Consider the following 17,506-nt stretch of genomic DNA (forward strand, 5'->3'; position numbering starts at 1 on the left):
CACGGTCCCAACTGCGAATGCGATGACTGTATTGAAGACTCATTTTGCGAATGTCCACACTGTATGGAAGCAAATCTCTGGATCACCGAGGACGAGGACGAGGCTTATGACGAGGATGAAGATGACGGGACCCCCGTTCTCCCCGATCTTCCCGAACCCTCCAATCTTACCGAGTCGTTTTATACGATGGCAGCGGCACTGATAGATGAATACGAATTCTACCCATACTGAGCGAATTTCAGATCGACACTACTACTTATGACCTTTCACGTGCCTTATTTCGTCACTGCTTAGAACCTGGACAAATTCGGAATGATTTATCTTCAGTTAGTGTTTTTCGTCCTGGTACAGTCCATTGTGGTATGGGATAGACGTGAAACTGGTTTCCTTGGTCGCATGCAATTCTCGTTTGAAAGAATGATCGGTTCATGTACTTACTTCCGGAGTAGAGTAGCACTCCGCGATAAATCTTGGTAGTTCGAATGAAACTCAAATTGCACTTGTTCGTAGGACGTTCCCTCTGAGAAATATTCCAGATATATGCGCTTATATGCAGTCAGGCTGAGCATTTCCCGGAATGGGGAAACGCCCCACACACGCGTCGGGTCGGGTCGGGTCGCTGGCCTGTTTTCTGCCTCCATTCACCATGGCGAGTTTACTCCCCATCTGTATCCATCCTGCTATGATATTCTAACGAGTTAAGCAGGTAAAACGTAAGGCTGATGGCTCTATGGATGTGGAAGACGATCCGACCTGCTCCAGTGATGATTGCATGAAGACAGCGAAACTTGAGGAGCATCGTAAGCCGGATGGCCTCACGGATAACAGTGGTCAGTGTTCTTTATTCTACCGTGGAAGCGTGCAAGCTAAGAGCATAGTTGCAGAAGAACACGAGAGTAGCAAGGTTGGACGACTCAGACCTCTTTTGGACATGCCGATTAAGATCTTCTGTGAAGTACACTTTCGTGTCATTCTGTTTCTCCTACGCAGCTTGTACTGACAAGACGTGTCAATATTTTCTAGATTGCTAGCCACCTAACTCCATTGGACTTACGCGAACTGGCTGGTTCATTTAAAGCCTTACGTTTCTGACTTCGAATTCTTTGAAACCTATGTGGCAAGCAGCTTGTGATGCTATTGGAATGCCTGAATGTCCACTGGACCTCAGTGAAATGCAATATGCTAAACTAATATTTGGCAAAGGCTGTAACGTTAATAACTCTCGTCCCCATATTGTGATCATAATTGACCCTTGGTTTTTAGTATTGTGACAGGCGAGATTGGGTGCTGTTCCTTCAATTTAGATTGCGTCTCTGTTGCCTTTGCCAGGAAGAGAAGTTAGGCATTTCTACAATATATTGTATGAATGCTGAATTGATCTTTGGTAGCCTTGTAGAGAAATATGTTATAACCTTGCACCATGACTATAACAACGAACTTCTTACATTACTTCCAAGCGCACCTCCTTATACGCAAACTTTTACCTGATCAGAACTCTTTATTTCAGGCTACTTTGCAAGCTGGATCAGCAACACGTACTATGAACATGCGAAAGCTGCGGCAGTCTGGGCACAATTAAAATCTCTCGGTGCCAACTCTTCCGAGCGTGCAGAATTTGTGGTTGAAAGGCAGCGGAAGGTCGCAATGAACAGATTAGTATGTTAACATATATTCTGCCACCATTTTCCCGCCGCTTTTTGAAACATTAATTGCTTACCAAAGTTTACAGTGGTCAGATAAAGTCAAAGCATGGATTGATGAGAAACGGAGGCAAGAGTAAACGTGTGGTGTAGCATCAAAGAGGAAAGGACAAGCGCGTAAGTGCGGTACCGCACTGATCCGATCTCCTGACGTAACTATGAGCTACAGTGTGATAAAGAGACTCGAACTGATTGGATACGCAAAACCTGACTTCGACTCTGCTTTTGATACTGAAAAAACGAAGGAGGACTGGTACGCCCTCCTCGAGATGACTGAGCCGCTGAACGAACGCAGTGGGTTTTCCAGTTTGTTCGTTCTTGCCTGGACACTCATTAGCACCCATTGAAATTGTAAGTCTGGAAGAAGTTCTTTCCCGAATTTCAAGAGATTATCCAGAGGAGACGCGATCGGCGCAAGCTCCTCGAAGAACGCTTTCCTCATGGGCTATATTGCGACTGTGACAACTCTATCTGATTATCCTCGAAACTGCTGGTGCTCTGGATGCGCTGAAATATTATACAAATATGGTGACCCCTACAGAGACGACGATTGCGAATGCTCAGTGTGCTTCGACTCGTTGCAGGAATATAAAATATCCCAATATAGAGGCAAGGATCACGACTCCACTGCTTGCAACAATGGAGACTCCTGTGATCATGATTGAAGTTGTACCCATTAGAGAGGGGTGGAATAAGTAGTAGCAATATCCAATGAACTCTTTGTACACTTTTACTTTTATCAGGCACTGAGCGTTTCTTTCCTACACAGTTTTCGGCGAATGCTCTGATTTTACCTTGATACATGTAACATATGTAGTTGACCGTTTTCTTGGCCGCTCGAGCTGTGTCAATTATGATGCAGTGTAATGCAAATACTTACTCTTAGAACAATGCAAGATACGTTGTAGTAGCATTCAGTATGCAATTCTTTGAAAGCAAAAGCTTCTGATATGCCTTATCGTCAAGCAGCAGACACAAATCACATCTTGAATCAAGCATCAGTCAAAACGTAGCATGTCAGTCAGTTCCCAGTCAGCAATAAGAAAATGCAGCAAATCCTGTCCAAAGACGCCTATCCTCTCCAATCTTTCCAATCTCCTCGAGTCATTCTACATGATGGCAACAGTCATGATAAACGAATACGAAGTCTTCTCAGACAGAGCGAATTTCAGAACCGCTGCACCGTTTAACTTTTCGCGTGTTTTATATCATCGCGGCTTAGACTCTGGATTACTTCGGACAGGAGGAGTTGTGGCAACCTTGTACTATTGCACCCATTTGAGATCAATGGACTCTGTTATGATTCGTGGTCGAACCGCTGTCTAATGGCACCCTAAATGAAATGTGAGTTAAAGCAATATCGGTACGCCGCTCGTTCATAGTCGTCGGGTAGGAATCAAATCAAATACTTTCACTAGAAGTCAAAACAAACTCATTCATTGCTTCGTGTATGCACGAAGAAAAAATGTAAACAGTCAACTGTACATACGCTACTTGCAGTCGGCGTCACAACGTACGTCGTACAGCAATCGTAGCGATGTGATTTTGCATATGGCAATTCAAGCTGTAGAATCCTGGTACTTTGAACAAGCATCTAAGAGTTTGATCCATCTACCATTCGCACAGTCGGTCATCTCCTTTTCGAACTCATCTCCAAGACACATCTTAATCACGATGAGAGCAGAAGCGACGTGGAAGTCAAAGAAGGTCCAATTCGGACCTGCGAAGAAGGGCGTATCATCGTTTCGAGTTGGGTCGTCCTTGGCGAAGGAAGCAAGTTTCTCGAATCCCTGACGGACTTTCTTCCATGTTTCCTCTCTGTCTTTGCCTCTTGGTTCCATCTCTTCGATTGTCTTACCCTGGGTAGCTTCATAGAGTCGGCGAAATATGGCTCCTGACCCTTCTGTCTGGAGTGCTGCAGCTTCGGTCAACATCAATGAGAAGATGGTCCAAAAGACGCTATCGAAGAAATAGTCGAATGCCATCATCTGGAATGCATGCGTATGGGGTGGGAAAAGAGCCAGTTCGGGGTTGGGAGATGGGTAGGTACGTTCGAGATACGAGATAATGATACGTGAGTCGGTGAGTTTGACTGGATTTTCTTTGTCGGTAAGGTCGATTATGGCGGGGACGGTGTATTTTGGGGAACCGTCAGGATGTTTTTCGATTGATGGGATGCCATTGGAGATGTGTGATTGGGCGATGTCGGGTCCGTCGAGCCAGACTGTTTGGTAAGTGAGCTGTTTGTAATTGAGCACAAGCCTATTTATAGCGTGGGGTAAAGAATTGAAAGAGTGATGAGTGGAAAGTAAGACGAGAAATGAGATAAGTTCATGGTAAACGTACCGGAGTCTCCAAGTGTTGATAGACGTTGAGACACCGGGAAGACGAGACTTGGCGTCGTAGAATATGATGTTTGTTTTCGTCATGTTTATTCTTTTCTATGTTGGTGGTACGAAATCGTCCTCTGGCCCTCCGTCTTTAAATACGTTGGAAGAGCTTACCGATATCGAGATAGCAACGGCCCCGTATCCCTTGTGACCGCTCCAAGTCAAATCGTTAATCAGCAAGTCAACATCAACCGAATCTCAGCTATTTGTTTCTAGCTGAGAGAGTCATAACCGATCGTCGTGCGACAGGTGCAGTGGAAGCCTATCGGAGAACTGGCTCTTGCTTCGTTCATTGCTGTGCCTGTGAAGATATTCGAGTCATTACGAGCGGCCTTTATTACAGTGTCACGGGTGTGTTCACTTTTGACGTACGAGAATCAGAATCATAACGGCTGTCAGACTAGTCAGTTGGGCATTTATTTCCAACTGCAATGGATTTGCGTTTTACATTCCAGTCCAGGTGACGATCGACGCTCAGCAAAGATTTATTCTGACTCCACCTCGTTTGTCCTCGTCCTAAAGTGAAGAAGGCAGGAGACGATCAATGACTCGGCACCGAAATAAATTGTATGGAATACATAGTCACAACTGAACTCTACAATGCATGTCAGTTAGCCTTACAAAAGTTAATATGTCAATTATCCGTGGGGACTGCTGTGTCAACCCGTAAGTTCTCCACTAACCATGCTGTGCTGGTACCGCCGATTCTAAAGTCTTAGTATGCCAGATGTCTCATACAGGTTGATGGTACGAAGAATATACACCAGCTCTACTATTGCATGGATGTAAAAAAGACCGAAGGCGAGCAAGGAGCTCGCTCGGTTTTCTGAACAAAAAGATCCGAACTTTGGGGTGATTAGCTTATGTAATGTAGTCTCGACCATTTCTGGCAAATATTTATCCTTGATTGGTATTCATTTCATACAAACTTGACTGATTGACACAATTATTTGAACTACTGTACCGCTACTCGTACAGGGAATTATTTTTTATAACACATGCTCTTATATGTGACAATGATAATAATAGAATACATTTGCGAGATTATGATTGTGTTCTGTTTGTGAAGAGTACAAAGACCCACGTGAACTCGGGGGCACGTCCCGAAAGTCCTAACGAACGCATTTGCCGCATCGCTTGCTCCTCCTCAACGACTGCCTTGCAGTTGTACTGCTATCTGACAGTGCTGGGTGGCAGGTTGGAAGACAGCTACTGTCATTACTGACGGAAACTGTGGGGATTCGAGGACAACTAACGTTGGCGGCTCAGACCATATAGGATGGACTTCTCGTCTCTTTCGTACATGGCGAACCCGGATCCATCGTCGTCAGCTTTCCCCACCTTCGCGGAAGAAGACTTCGACCTAGAAATCTTATTCTCACAACCCGCGACATCTGGGAGTCAAGGTGAACTTTGTGACAGTGTGGGGCCTTCTGGATCTGCAAACCATGACACGACTTTCGACAGTCTTTTCGACTTTGGGCGGATGGACGCATTTGCCGTCGATACGAATCAAGCGGATTATTCTCTTCTTGGCCGGCTTGATATAGATTCTCGTATTGGTGCTCCGGAATTAGGCATAGATTTGGTTCCGTCGACCGAGGTCGATCACTCTGCTTCGATATTCACCGAAGGTCACATCTTCGACTTCGGGCCATTCGATCCTACTTGTTCCTCCGATAATCGAGATTCTTTCGACACTCAGCTTGTGAATGGTTCTTCGAATGTCCAGTTGACAGACGAGCATGCAACGTTTCAGAATGCAGGTGGCGAAAACACGAATAACCATTATTCGAATGCTACAAGCTCAGAGTCAAATTCAACACAACCCTTGATATTCGATTTCCCGCAGTGCGAGTCTCCCTTACAGCGTCACTCTCCTACACCCCCTGCAAACGGTTCGCAAGCTCCTTCTGAAGCTGCGACGACGCAGGGTCCCGAAGCTGCGTCTCTGGACGAGCCAACTCCTGCATCGACATCACAGCAACCTCGAAAATCCCGAGAAAAGGAAAAGTCAGGATCAAATTCAGAGCCATCCTTTCGAAGAGGCTTCCCGGGCTATCCTGTCGTGGATGCAAATGGTGTGCCGTTTCCGGAGGTCCTTAGGGCTATGGACTCATCCGCACCTGTGGAAGATCCGAGCTCCAGCGCAAGTGCTGGGTCGGTTCGTACGCGGCATGCTCGTCTACGACATACACGTTCGCATCATACTGCAACAATGCTGGCCAAGAAAGCAAACGAAAAAGCTGTTAAAGAGAGGTCTAGGCCGGAGAGGAATCCCTGGCGTGTGACCGTCGCTCCAGCTCCCGCACATGTTCCTAGTGAGCTTCAAACTGCGTCTGCTAGTGGATCTGGTGAAGCACAGCCAAGTTCAACCAACGGCACTGGTACGAAAATACCCAGGAGACGGAAAAAGACGTTTTACCACGTGGACATATCTCCGTTAGGATCGAAAGAGAGGCCGTTAGTAATCGAAGATGACCCAGAACCAGCATATAAAAAGCGGACTCCGCCACCGAAACGGAGGAAGAAGAAGAACGAGATTACGAGTGATAATCATTCCGAGATGGGTTGGGTTTTTGCAAGACTTCGCGAGCCTGAATCCAGTCAATTTGGATGGGCGATTGCGGCAATACATGTGAGTTACTACTATACTTTCCTTCTTTCACAACTACCGATATACTGACGTTAAATACTGGTCGATTACGATTTTGCTTAGGAACCACGTGCAAGCTCGTACCATGTATTATCTGGTCCGCACATCGGGCAAGTAAGGACAGTGCGTGATAACGACCGGATAAAATACTCTCAAGAGACTATGGAAGAGCTCAAGAAGAACTATCAGGAGGCTTGTGAGCGCGCAGGGACGTCTAGAGTAAAAGCTGAGAAGGTTTATGATGCCATCCCAGAAGACGTGGATATCCATGCGCTCGTGAGGGGCAGCAGTGTACACAGTGTGGGTTTAGCGACGCGGGGTGTTTTTACATTCAATGGAAGCTAATTGTTGGACAATACCAAAGTTTTTGCTTTTCTTGATTTCGATGTTTTTATCTTGTAATATGGATGGATGAACATACTGTCCCTTCGTTCTCTTGCCTCCCGCGTGCCAATGGACGTTCGACTATTTCACGATTTTCTTTGCAACGCTTCTTCCCAAATCATCAAAATATGCATATACTATGGATCTATTTTCTTCGCTACCATATTATAAATATTCTAGTAAATGTAAGTATTTATCATCTCAGTGTGATTATGACGTAATAAGTCGGAGTTTAAACTACTACTCTAGCGCGACGCGTCGCGTCGCGTGATGCCAATCTACCTGTCAGTCTCCTCAATTTCACTACTACTAGTACTACACCAAGCAGGCAAAGCACAGTTTACTTGCTCCGAGTGTTTCAACCCCACGTATATCTATTCTCTTCTACTCTATCTGCTGAAAGGATTCTGTCTGATATCAAGCTTGCTTGTTTCTCTGCTCTGCTGGTTCTCGCGCTCTTGCAGGACAGGATCGGCACCGAATACGGTAGGAAAAGTATCGATGAAAGTTATCGCACTACGGCGATAACTGAACAAAAATAAGAAGTTATGGAAACTCTCTCGCGAAGTCCGCATGTGCCTTCGATGAGCATATCAACAAGCGGGAGGGACTCTCCGCTCGTGTTTGCTCCGAATAGCGAGTCGGAGGAGTGGATTCGCGAATGGCAGTCTATAGAGGCAAAGGGTGAGTAGGGCTCGTCATCTTTGTCGATTATGGCAGTTGAAAAGAAGTGCTATTGTATAGAGCTTATCGATAGTCAGATTACAGCTATAGACACAGAAACGTCTGTTGAGGATGCTTGCGACGTAGATGCTCTTTTAACCTTTCCTATCGCTTTCTGTCCCTACACCTAATATTCTATTATAGGACCTATTGTCAAATGACATGTCTTGTATTGCGATTAAAGATCCGTCGGGCGCATCGGTGTCATCACCTTTTCTCGGTCTTTTCGATGTGTGTTATTTTACAAGCTATTTTCCTGTACGCTAATTTCCAATTCACCCAAACCAGTATGCAGACGTGAACGCCTTCCTCACTCTTGCTGCATTACAACATATGAAATCAGCAGACGAACTACATGATACTCCACGTGCCGAAGAGATCGTGAAGGCTGCGAAGGCGGGAAAAGTTCCCGTTCGGCTTGTCAGCAGTGCGTCTATGCGATGAGCTTGCCAAGAGAAATTTCTCGCGCGCTGACTGTACGCCAGACTTGTCGGAAAAGGATCCACTCGAGGTGTTGCCGGATACTGCAACTCTCGTTGATCTGCTGAGGGTCTTTGCCACGGGCATTCATCGAAGTATATATATATGTGCCTTCGTCATTCTTCATTCTGTGTGCTTATTTATTTGATCAGTCCTGATCCGATCAAGCACCACGGATTCACCCAACCAAAAATACCTCGGCTTCGTCACCGACCGCTCTCTCCTTGCTTACTTCCATGCACACGCACAATCGAGTGCACCACTGAGCCGGTTCCTTGCAAATGCCCTGCATTCACTCGCGTTGCCCTCTATTAGCCTGCGTGCTGCAGTCGTATCATGCACCGCGAGTGCGCGTGTGCTAGACGCGATGGAAAGGATGAGTGAGCAGGGCGTAAGCAGCATAGCAGTCGTTGAGGATACGCCTGCGACGGGTCCTGGCCAAATGACCCTTTTGAGTGCGGTTAGTGTGACGGATATCGGAAAGGTGCGTCGAGAGTATTTTTCTTATTGATGTAGCTAACAATATTCGTATAGCTCGTGGTCCCGGCACAGAGTAATCAGATATTACAAATGTCTCTTCAGCAGTTCGTTGCTCAAATTAAGGTTCGATCCCTCATTTCCCTCGTAGTCGGATGCATCTGACCGTTGACTGTGTATTCTATTGTAGGAACCAGATGGTTCGATTATGGAAACCGTTATCGCTATTTATTTTTAATACAAAGAGCAAGTACTGAGTAGAAATCCGAACGGAATACAAGGAACGTCACATGATGTAAGACAAGATTGGAGGTACAAGTCCGAGCAAATTTGGGTGACGTAAGGCATGAATAAGATAGGCAAAATAAGAATCCCCCCAGACACTGTTGATTTGGAATATGTATAGGTAAGCAAAATAAATTTGCTAATTTTACTATTTATTACTAGTTTTGGACAGTACATTGATATCAATATGCAGTATTGTACTATTTAGCCTCTAAGCCACCAAAAATCTACTTGTACATTATAATACATGGACGTCAAAGAAATAGCAGAATATAGGTTACACTATCTATATCTAAAGTAGGAATATGCAAAACTACAAGTTAAAGACTTTCTGTTGTACAAATGAGTTGCTGGCCCAGTATTCAATCGTTGTTTCCTGCAAGTCAAATGACTACAGCAAGTATATGTTAGACGGGCATGAACAAACCACAGGAGGCACTTACTTCTGTCTCATCATTATATATGATATGTACACTCCCAAGCTTTCGCCCTCTAGCATTGCTGTACCGGACAAGGAGATGATTGCGAGCATCCTCATACATGGATGGATTCACATGCACACCACCTCTAGATGAACAGAATACAATGAGAAATAGAATGACAAAAGAAAATCCGTACGCACTGAATAACCGCCACCCTAATTGCCAAGAACCGACCTGGATCCCTCAGCTTAAGTTCGTGGGCTATTGCAATTGCCGCCGTTTCGCATTTAGAACGCATCTCGGATTGTTTCTTTGTATATGTCGTTGACGGATTCCATTCTAGACGAATTTTTTTGGAGAACGGCTGAGAATTTGGACTATGGCAAGGCTTTGCCAGGGCAGGACCAGCAGCCGACAACGAGCGAGCCATAGAACAGTGGCAGGCAAGTCATACGGCATACTGCTACTGTGATTTGGCAGATTAGGAGGCGCAGCTCCTCGTTTGCTGTGCTCCAAGGTAACGAGCGTTAAAGAGCGCGTCAGTATATCCGGCGGCACCTTGCAGAAACGTATACTATGGATCACCAGTCGATCATCAACAGATCAGTAGTGGTACTATGCTTGTAATAAATATCGTGCTTACTCGTTTCGGTCCAAGCTTGACAATCCATGCATCCACTCTCCTCAGCCGCTGTGCTCGGGCCAGTCTTTAACATCCTATCCCGGTCCTGTCCTTTAATTGCAGGTGAGGTATCACCTCGTTCTCCCGATCAAGGGTGTGCTGAACGTAGCAATATTGCCTGTGGTGCTGAAGGTGGCGGAAGAGGCTCCTATAGGAGTGCTTGTTGACGAAGGTTCGTTCTCGCGCGCACAATCCGGAGGCTGATACTAGCAGTTCTTGTCTTTCAACGAATCATCGCGACGTTCACAGAAGACGACGTTACTGCTTTTCACTTGCGGCTCGTTCTCCTGAGCATCCCACTCTTCTCCGTCGACGATCGGCCTCTCGATTCGGTTCACGGCTAGCATCTTACTCTGAAGTCTTCAGGGTTCACTCTTGTTGGTGTGAGGAACATTTTGCGCTTTGTTAAGACTCTGTGTCCAAATGTAGTAGAAATGACCTTAGGTATTATATCCGATCTACTTACCTCGTCGTCAGGAGTCCTTCTCTGCTTTCTTAGGTCGCATCCGCTTGAAACGAGTATGTGTCCGATGACAAGGGTCATTGTCCGAGTGAGAATGTAGGCAGGGCATTTTCAGAGGGAATCTCTGGTTCCTTTGAAGCCACTGCTTTGCGTTCGCGTTCTGTTCTTCGCCACGGTCGCTTCTGTTTCGGTCACTCTCACGCGTAGACGCGCCTGTTCGCGATCACGTTCCCGCATCCAGTCACACTTTCTTGGTCAGCATCACGCAGAATCGGTCTCGACCAGAGTGATGTCATGGTCATCACAATGGGTGGCACTGCTACGTTCTGCTCTTGAAGGCCGTCTGCTAACCTTGCCCGCCCCAATATCATGCTTAGCACGATCTCGCTTAGCGTCGCCGCTTGCTCTACTATCCACACTAACGTTCCTTGTGCCTGGCCGTGATGCAGGTGATAAAGAACGACGTGCCGGAGAATCGACTGCATTAACTCGATGTTCGCGTGGTCTCTGTGGCAACTTTTCACTGTGACGTAAGTTCCGCAATTCCTGGGCATGGGCCGATGGTTTGGTGAGCCCGGGTCTCGGTCATGATATTGTGGAGATGATCGGGGTGACTCCTTCAAGCCAGCACCAGTACCGACTTTTGCAGCAAGAAGGTATGAATGCTATATACTGGAGCATCATAATAGCGGAAACTTACCATGTGAGAACCAATGGTCCCTCTCGCGATCCAATCGGCCACCTTTCTCCGCTGTGTAGCTGTAAACAGACTCTTGTGCAGCCTTTTCTTGTCGAAGCTTTGAAATTGTTGCTAAATATCGATCGTATTGAACCCGGAGGCTACCACTATATGCTCTGGCGGATCTGTCGGATGAGCTTTCAGCCTGGCAAGCCTTGGAATACATTACATCACTCGTTGCACGAACGTTTTTTCCACTTCAGAATATTTTTCCTTAGGGTAATAAAGATAGTAGCTAGACATTTGCCAAAAGGAGAGGTAAAAGCTGGGCCTGATAGTGGTGTGAGTAACCCTCAGTATTAAGGACAGTAATCATCACTAACCCGGTGATGTCGAAAGTATTACCGGGAGCAGTTTGTTTGCAGTCGTGGAATAGTGCTTGTAGCTCGGGCACTCATGGTTCCTGTTGTTATCGTTAGATACCACGGAGAATTATTCTTCACTTGCGTATCTTACTTTGGGAGCAGGATTTTCTTTAGCCTTCACTTCCGCGGTCAGTACCTCCTTATTTTCACCACGCTCTCCTGGTTTTTGTTCCACCGTGTCCAACTCCATTTTCTCAGACTCTGCGGGACCGTTTGGTTCTGGCTTGACTTTCACTAACGGGGCGACCTTCACAGTGTATTTTCCATAGGAGCTGTCGAATTACTGATCGGTTTCCGTTTCGCCGTCAAAGCAGCTTTCAGCCGTTTTTCGGTTGCTTCCTCACTGTACCAAGCCTTGGCGTGTCCCTGATAATATCTTCAGTGCATATAAATCGCAAAGAAAAGAAGTGTACCCACTGTTATGGCATCATTAAGTATTGGATGATAGATTTGCATTGCAATGCGTGGGCTGACATCATACCGACCGACATGTATGCCAACAAATCTCATCAATGGCTCGATAATATGATATCATTAGCTTCTTCATAAACAGAAACCCACGCCGACCATTGCGGGAAGAATACGAAATCTTGAGCGTGCATGCTTGGCGGAATGAGAGCGCAAAGTGTTAACTGTGAGCTACGGACGGGCACGACAAGTACGCCGGGAGCCGCGTAACGAGACATAATTGAGTGCATCTGCAGTGGAAACATTGCCCAAAGTGTGCAGCGATCGACATGGTCAATGATGTCTTGAGGGATACAATAGCATCCAGTATGCCATCCAGCCGGGGTTTGACCATCAACGGTGCGGCTGAACACAACTGATTTCAGTACAAAGACGCAAGCTCCTTTCTTAAGTTTCACCAACCGCTGGTTGCCCTCAGCGAGCCAGACGACACATTTCTCGCTATGCTCATGCTTAAGGAGCTTGGCCTCTTCTGCCAAAAACTCCAGCAGTTCTAAGTCATGGATAAGCTCGATTTCTTGATTGGAAGTCTTTTTCTTTGGATCATATCCATCGAGCAATTCAGGTTCTGTAGTCTCGTGAGGTACTATTATTTTTAGCCAGAAGGGTAATTGCTCACCAATGAACTGGACGGCAGCACGAGCGAGGATGTCCTTCTCGTACTTGTCACAGTCATCCTTGTCGTCAACAGGCTCCCTACTCTTGCTATCGACGCATCTAACATAAAGAGAGTCATTTGGAAGCTTACCATCGAAGTGCTTGATCTATCCCATCATCCAAGCCATCTCAATGCATCCTTCAATAGTGAAATTACCCCTCATCTCCATTTCCCAGCGCGTACGGGAGCTTCCCCAAGGGCCAACCTCACCGTGATCAGTGACGACGACCTCCTTCTCAAGATCAATAACCCCTCCACCCCTAACTTAGAAATCTCACTAAGGGCATCTGACGACTCGATTCGAATTCGAAGTTAGCCCGAGGCGTAACAGTAACCGTTTGGAGTACACGTCCTGCTCCACCGTCCTTTACGATCGTAAAATCGGCCGAGTTGTCGGGAATAATGGCTCGCCTCAGCTCAGCTTGCTTATTAAGTGTTAAACGGATATACGTTGTGATTTCCGCAAGGTCAGGTAAGCGGTCTATGCCTCCATTTAGGTCTGCCCAGATGGACTCAACTTGTGTAATGCTAATAGAAGATGGTGCATGAGTCCGAGGATATTAAACCCCGTCTCCTTCTCCGAGAACGTCAGGGTAAACGTCTGCAGAGAAAATCGAAAAATCAATACAGGCCTTCATTCGGAGTCGCTGCCTGAGCTATCCGAGGAACTATCATCGGAGTAATGCTCACTGTCGTCCTCGTGTTTTACACCAGAGCTGACAACTGCATTTTTGTCAAACATCTTCATCCTCTCCTCTAGCTGGCGAAGCTTCTCGACCTCGACGTCTTCATCCATACTCTTCCGCTTCAAAACGCCTGTACTTGTTCAAGGCCACCTGGTAGTGTTTGCCTTCAACGTCCGGATTACAAAATTGTACAGCTTAAGCAGTGCTGGTGCAGAAAGTTGGTCAGTGTTGATCTCGATCTCTTCAGAACTCCGTAAAACCGATGAGCATTCATCAGAGTATGGGGAGTCAATGTACATACATCGCGAGTTTCTGGAACACCTCCGTGGATGATGCTGATCACTCGTCCCAACTTTTCGCCTTCAAGTTTTTAAATGGTCTTGCTCAGGTCCTTTTTCTGGTCAAAGGACAAGACGTCATGTCAGAGATTTGGGCCTTCCTTGAACTCTTCTTCTTGGGCGCCAGTTTGGCTGGCCTATTGCTTGGCTTGGAAGCCGACGCAACGGATGGTGAAGTGTGCTTCGGAGGCCGCTTTTCTTCCTTTACTTTCTCCTTCGTTTGATTATTTAGTGCTGCCAAATTCCCTTTCATTGTCTCAATCTGGGCCGCCATGTCAGCAATAGCACCTAACGAGTGAATCTAAAACACTGCAAGACGTTAGACAAACAATTAGACACTCACGAATGAGATCGTCATCGCTGTCTTCGTCCTCGCCCTCGTCTTCGCTTGGTGCCTTCAGGGGCGGGAGCTGGAACCATTTCTCTTCAAGGACACGCTGGATTTCAACCCTGGCATCAAGTACGGCTGTGCCAGCCGATTGAACGCTATGCAGTTTCTAATCATGACAATGAAATCTTCTGTGAACCCGACTGACTTCGGATATTCCCCGTTATCGAGCTTCTTCCTCATCGTACAGAGAACCATAGGCTTTTTCACGATTTTGGGGTAATTGGGAATCCCGAGTTTTACAGGATCTACTTTGTGTCAGAATTATGACGCCATTCATTCACTGGATCACTCACCAACCAGCTCATAGAATGGATTAGCAATAGTAACCAGTGATTTTGTGTAAATCCGTGATGATCTTACCACAATATCTTAACTGTTCCTCTGTCCCGTCATCCGCCTTTGCTTTCCTCACCGACTGCATACTTTTCGGTGACTCAGCATAGGGCAAATACTTCGGAGGAGGAGGGTGTATTTCACACTTTGGTCTAGCTGACTCACTGGTATCAGACCTGCGAATTGTAGGAGGAGAAGTGGAAGGTCGGCGAGCAGCAAGAGCCCTTTTCACAGGAGGGGGAGTCACAATCCCATTCGTCTCTGCAACGGGCAACCCGCCTGACAGTGCTGGCGTTGCCTGCTCAGCCATTCGAACATCCTCCAGTAGTTGCTCGATTGGCAGCGTCAGAGTGCCCTTGGATAGTGCTGGAGGTCCACCGACAAGGTCCTTTATTGACTTGGACAATCGATGCTCCTCGTCAACTTCTGAGTGATATTGACACAAAGTGTATCGACAGCCTTAAGCGGCTCGTCTACAATACTAGCCGCAGGCACAGCAGATGATGCCGGAATGGCAGCAGGAGCTGCGGTGATCGCGGGTGCCGCTGATTCGGATGGCCCTGCAGGTGCGTCTGCAACTTCGTCTTCGAACTCACAGCAGATCTCCTTCGTGTTCTTTAAGTGGCAAAGAATGGCACGGACGTGACTAATCGACTCGTCCTGCGTTTCGTATTTCGGTTTGAGCGTACGAACGGCCATATCGGTAAGCATAGGGCTTGGCCACTTACACTGAAGCGCCCGAAGTTGAAATGCGTGCAAAGAATATCCTGAGTTTCAATCCTACGCACGGGGGATGCAAAGTGGTATGCTAGTAGTTCAACGAGAACCGTGTATGCGGTACGCTGGCGATGCTCATCATCGGACCAGTTGTCCTTTTTGAAGATCTTGTCTAGGTGCGGAGAAGACGTCTAGTCATAGATCATCTGAGCATACTCGCGAGAAACCTCAAATGGGTTGCATTAGGAACATAGTGCCGACAAGTATATGCCAATTGATCAATAAAACGTTTGCCTTCTTCGAGAGATCTAGAATTGCGTGAGCTCAAAGCCAGTACGAAACGAAGTTAATGCTCGCATTCACGGAATTGCATGACTCCAGCCCACAGATACCGGGAATAGAAGGGTACATCGATACTGGGAAGGGGAATGGCAGCAAAGCCCCTCTCGAGCTTGATGCGTCCTTGTGCCGCCTTCTGTCCTTGAGCTTTCCAGAAGCAGGACTTGATGATCTCCCATTTCTTTCACTTGGCCAACAGTGAACTTCTCAGTAAGCTAGAAAAAAACACCATCTGTAAACATTAAGATCGGAAACCCCTGCAGGATGCATACCTTTGCAATGTCAACTTTCTCTGCCTTCAAATTGTTCAGACGTTTGTGAGCGACTGAAGCGTGACCAACTCTCCAGTGCAGACATACAGTTGACTCTGTTGTATAGATATGAATCGAAGTTCTGCAGGCATTCATAAAGATATACCTTGACGTTGTAATTTAACAAAATTTTCAGCAAGTTTGTCTGTAGTCAACCACCTCACGTGCCGCGTTGTAAAGGTTTATAAACGACTCAGAGTCTCAGACTCAGGTTGAGGAGCCTTTGAGGACAGATAATACAAGATACTCATTCTGTCATGGTACCTTGTAGTAAAGAGATGATATGTGGCGACAAGAAAGCACAATAGTTATAGGAAGACTATAGACGCTCATAGAAGAATGTGTATGCTGTGGCCTGTCTGATTTCCGCAGTCATGCACGCCATATATTACATAATGCAAAAGACTCATTCTGACAAGCAAATATTTGAAAGTTGAGCTAACAGTTGAGAAGAGCTCAAAGAACAACTCAATTCCTAAAATTAATGTGTAAGTTCTTGTTACCCCCATTCTCTAACATATTTCTAAGAGACTTCTTGTTAGGTACACTAAATTACAACTGAAACTATAGTATAATTAGATTTGTACTAATAGAATATACAAAATATATATTAGATCTGACTTGTAGAAAAAGCTGAATCAGTCTAAGTAAACCCAGTTATAATTTTTGGTATGAATATTAGCTTTATCTTATAAGTATAAAGATTTGTATATAAAAGTTATAAAGGAGAAGATTAGTAAATTACTTAACAGAAATTTTTACAAAGTGTTAATTCAATAAGAAATATACTGTTTATGTATATTTACAAACTTTTATAAAGATTAAGTAAGAATTACTGCTACTTGCATAATTTCTTAGAATGGCAATATATCACATGATTTGTGTTGCAAGATGTTCACTTTAACTAAAACTCAAAAGATTTGTAGATTACTCCTTACAAGTGTTATTTTATATGTATGTAAAGTATTTAAAAATTATATTTTTACTGTTATAGTATATATCTGTAAAAAAAATAGAGATAAAATAAATACTTGGAATTATATAAGGAGAACTGTACTTTTTTGATGATTCTCATAATACCTTTTCTAAACATGTAAAAGCTGTAGCATTTGCAATTGGTCACCAAAAATTATAATTAAGTACTGTAAATTACTATTATTACTTGTAGAATGTTATACTATTATATTATAAGAATTGGTGGGCTATTTGAACTAATATTTTACAAGTTTGAGAATGGAACAGTAAGAATAACAATTATTTCAGACATAATAATTCTACAGTACATACTATTAACTGTTATAAATTATGTACAGAGTCTTAAAATTATTGTTATTATATTTGGGATCTCTTATTATAATATTATTGGGATTGGTGGGCTGGTTATTTTAATTATTTACATTTATATAAGATGAGTCTTAGACTTATATGTTATTATTTGTATTATCACATTCTGAAATTGCACATAGTCAAATGTTATTCATTCCAAGAAGTTATAGGCA

The 17,506-nt window shown here is 45.1% G+C and overlaps 7 protein-coding genes across 7 annotated transcripts; 4 read left to right on the plus strand and 3 right to left on the minus strand.

The window, feature by feature from the left end:
- The first annotated feature begins 577 nt into the window (after positions 1-577).
- FOMMEDRAFT_143360 (uncharacterized protein) lies at positions 578-2,583 on the plus strand. Its single transcript, XM_007271504.1, has 8 exons — positions 578-610; positions 707-830; positions 885-955; positions 1,024-1,211; positions 1,264-1,656; positions 1,730-1,817; positions 1,870-1,994; positions 2,057-2,583. Exons 4-5 carry the CDS (start codon positions 1,113-1,115, stop codon positions 1,486-1,488), a joined length of 324 nt encoding a protein of 107 aa, XP_007271566.1. The 5' UTR covers positions 578-610; positions 707-830; positions 885-955; positions 1,024-1,112; the 3' UTR covers positions 1,489-1,656; positions 1,730-1,817; positions 1,870-1,994; positions 2,057-2,583.
- Positions 2,584-3,259: 676 nt separating this feature from the next.
- FOMMEDRAFT_114511 (uncharacterized protein) lies at positions 3,260-4,342 on the minus strand (the record flags this gene model as incomplete). The annotated part of the gene is made up of 3 exons (XM_007271505.1): positions 4,205-4,342; positions 4,047-4,141; positions 3,260-3,962 (listed from the first exon to the last, which is right to left on the minus strand). Exons 2-3 carry the CDS (start codon positions 4,127-4,129, stop codon positions 3,260-3,262), a joined length of 786 nt encoding a protein of 261 aa, XP_007271567.1. The 5' UTR covers positions 4,130-4,141; positions 4,205-4,342.
- A 902-nt stretch (positions 4,343-5,244) lies between these two features.
- Positions 5,245-7,328, plus strand: FOMMEDRAFT_143361 (uncharacterized protein). The gene is made up of 2 exons (XM_007271506.1): positions 5,245-6,728; positions 6,810-7,328. The coding sequence occupies exons 1-2, from the start codon at positions 5,370-5,372 to the stop codon at positions 7,089-7,091; spliced, it is 1,641 nt and encodes a 546-aa protein (XP_007271568.1). The 5' UTR covers positions 5,245-5,369; the 3' UTR covers positions 7,092-7,328.
- A 135-nt stretch (positions 7,329-7,463) lies between these two features.
- FOMMEDRAFT_23861 (uncharacterized protein) lies at positions 7,464-9,185 on the plus strand. Its single transcript, XM_007271361.1, has 8 exons — positions 7,464-7,814; positions 7,875-7,936; positions 7,998-8,084; positions 8,142-8,280; positions 8,339-8,428; positions 8,486-8,817; positions 8,868-8,936; positions 9,001-9,185. The coding sequence occupies exons 1-8, from the start codon at positions 7,679-7,681 to the stop codon at positions 9,046-9,048; spliced, it is 963 nt and encodes a 320-aa protein (XP_007271423.1). The 5' UTR covers positions 7,464-7,678; the 3' UTR covers positions 9,049-9,185.
- Positions 9,186-9,408: 223 nt separating this feature from the next.
- Positions 9,409-9,947, minus strand: FOMMEDRAFT_137207 (uncharacterized protein; the record flags this gene model as incomplete). The annotated part of the gene is made up of 3 exons (XM_007271507.1): positions 9,409-9,486; positions 9,539-9,662; positions 9,718-9,947. 3 exons carry the CDS (start codon positions 9,945-9,947, stop codon positions 9,409-9,411), a joined length of 432 nt encoding a protein of 143 aa, XP_007271569.1.
- A 239-nt stretch (positions 9,948-10,186) lies between these two features.
- FOMMEDRAFT_162126 (uncharacterized protein) lies at positions 10,187-10,543 on the plus strand (the record flags this gene model as incomplete). The annotated part of the gene is made up of 3 exons (XM_007271508.1): positions 10,187-10,210; positions 10,263-10,371; positions 10,413-10,543. 3 exons carry the CDS (start codon positions 10,187-10,189, stop codon positions 10,541-10,543), a joined length of 264 nt encoding a protein of 87 aa, XP_007271570.1.
- A 316-nt stretch (positions 10,544-10,859) lies between these two features.
- Positions 10,860-16,053, minus strand: FOMMEDRAFT_162127 (uncharacterized protein; the record flags this gene model as incomplete). Its single annotated transcript, XM_007271509.1, has 25 exons — positions 10,860-11,302; positions 11,363-11,526; positions 11,589-11,672; positions 11,725-11,786; positions 11,858-12,000; positions 12,051-12,132; positions 12,184-12,271; positions 12,328-12,579; positions 12,637-12,802; positions 12,854-12,939; positions 12,983-13,019; positions 13,076-13,124; positions 13,171-13,409; positions 13,583-13,697; positions 13,761-13,938; positions 13,994-14,204; positions 14,260-14,402; positions 14,453-14,552; positions 14,668-15,066; positions 15,123-15,369; positions 15,429-15,548; positions 15,619-15,665; positions 15,721-15,877; positions 15,969-15,988; positions 16,038-16,053. 25 exons carry the CDS (start codon positions 16,051-16,053, stop codon positions 10,860-10,862), a joined length of 3,648 nt encoding a protein of 1,215 aa, XP_007271571.1.
- Positions 16,054-17,506: the final 1,453 nt, after the last annotated feature.

Source organism: Fomitiporia mediterranea (assembly GCF_000271605.1).
Source record: "Fomitiporia mediterranea MF3/22 unplaced genomic scaffold FOMMEscaffold_17, whole genome shotgun sequence".
Taxonomy (NCBI): Eukaryota; Fungi; Basidiomycota; class Agaricomycetes; order Hymenochaetales; family Hymenochaetaceae; genus Fomitiporia; species Fomitiporia mediterranea.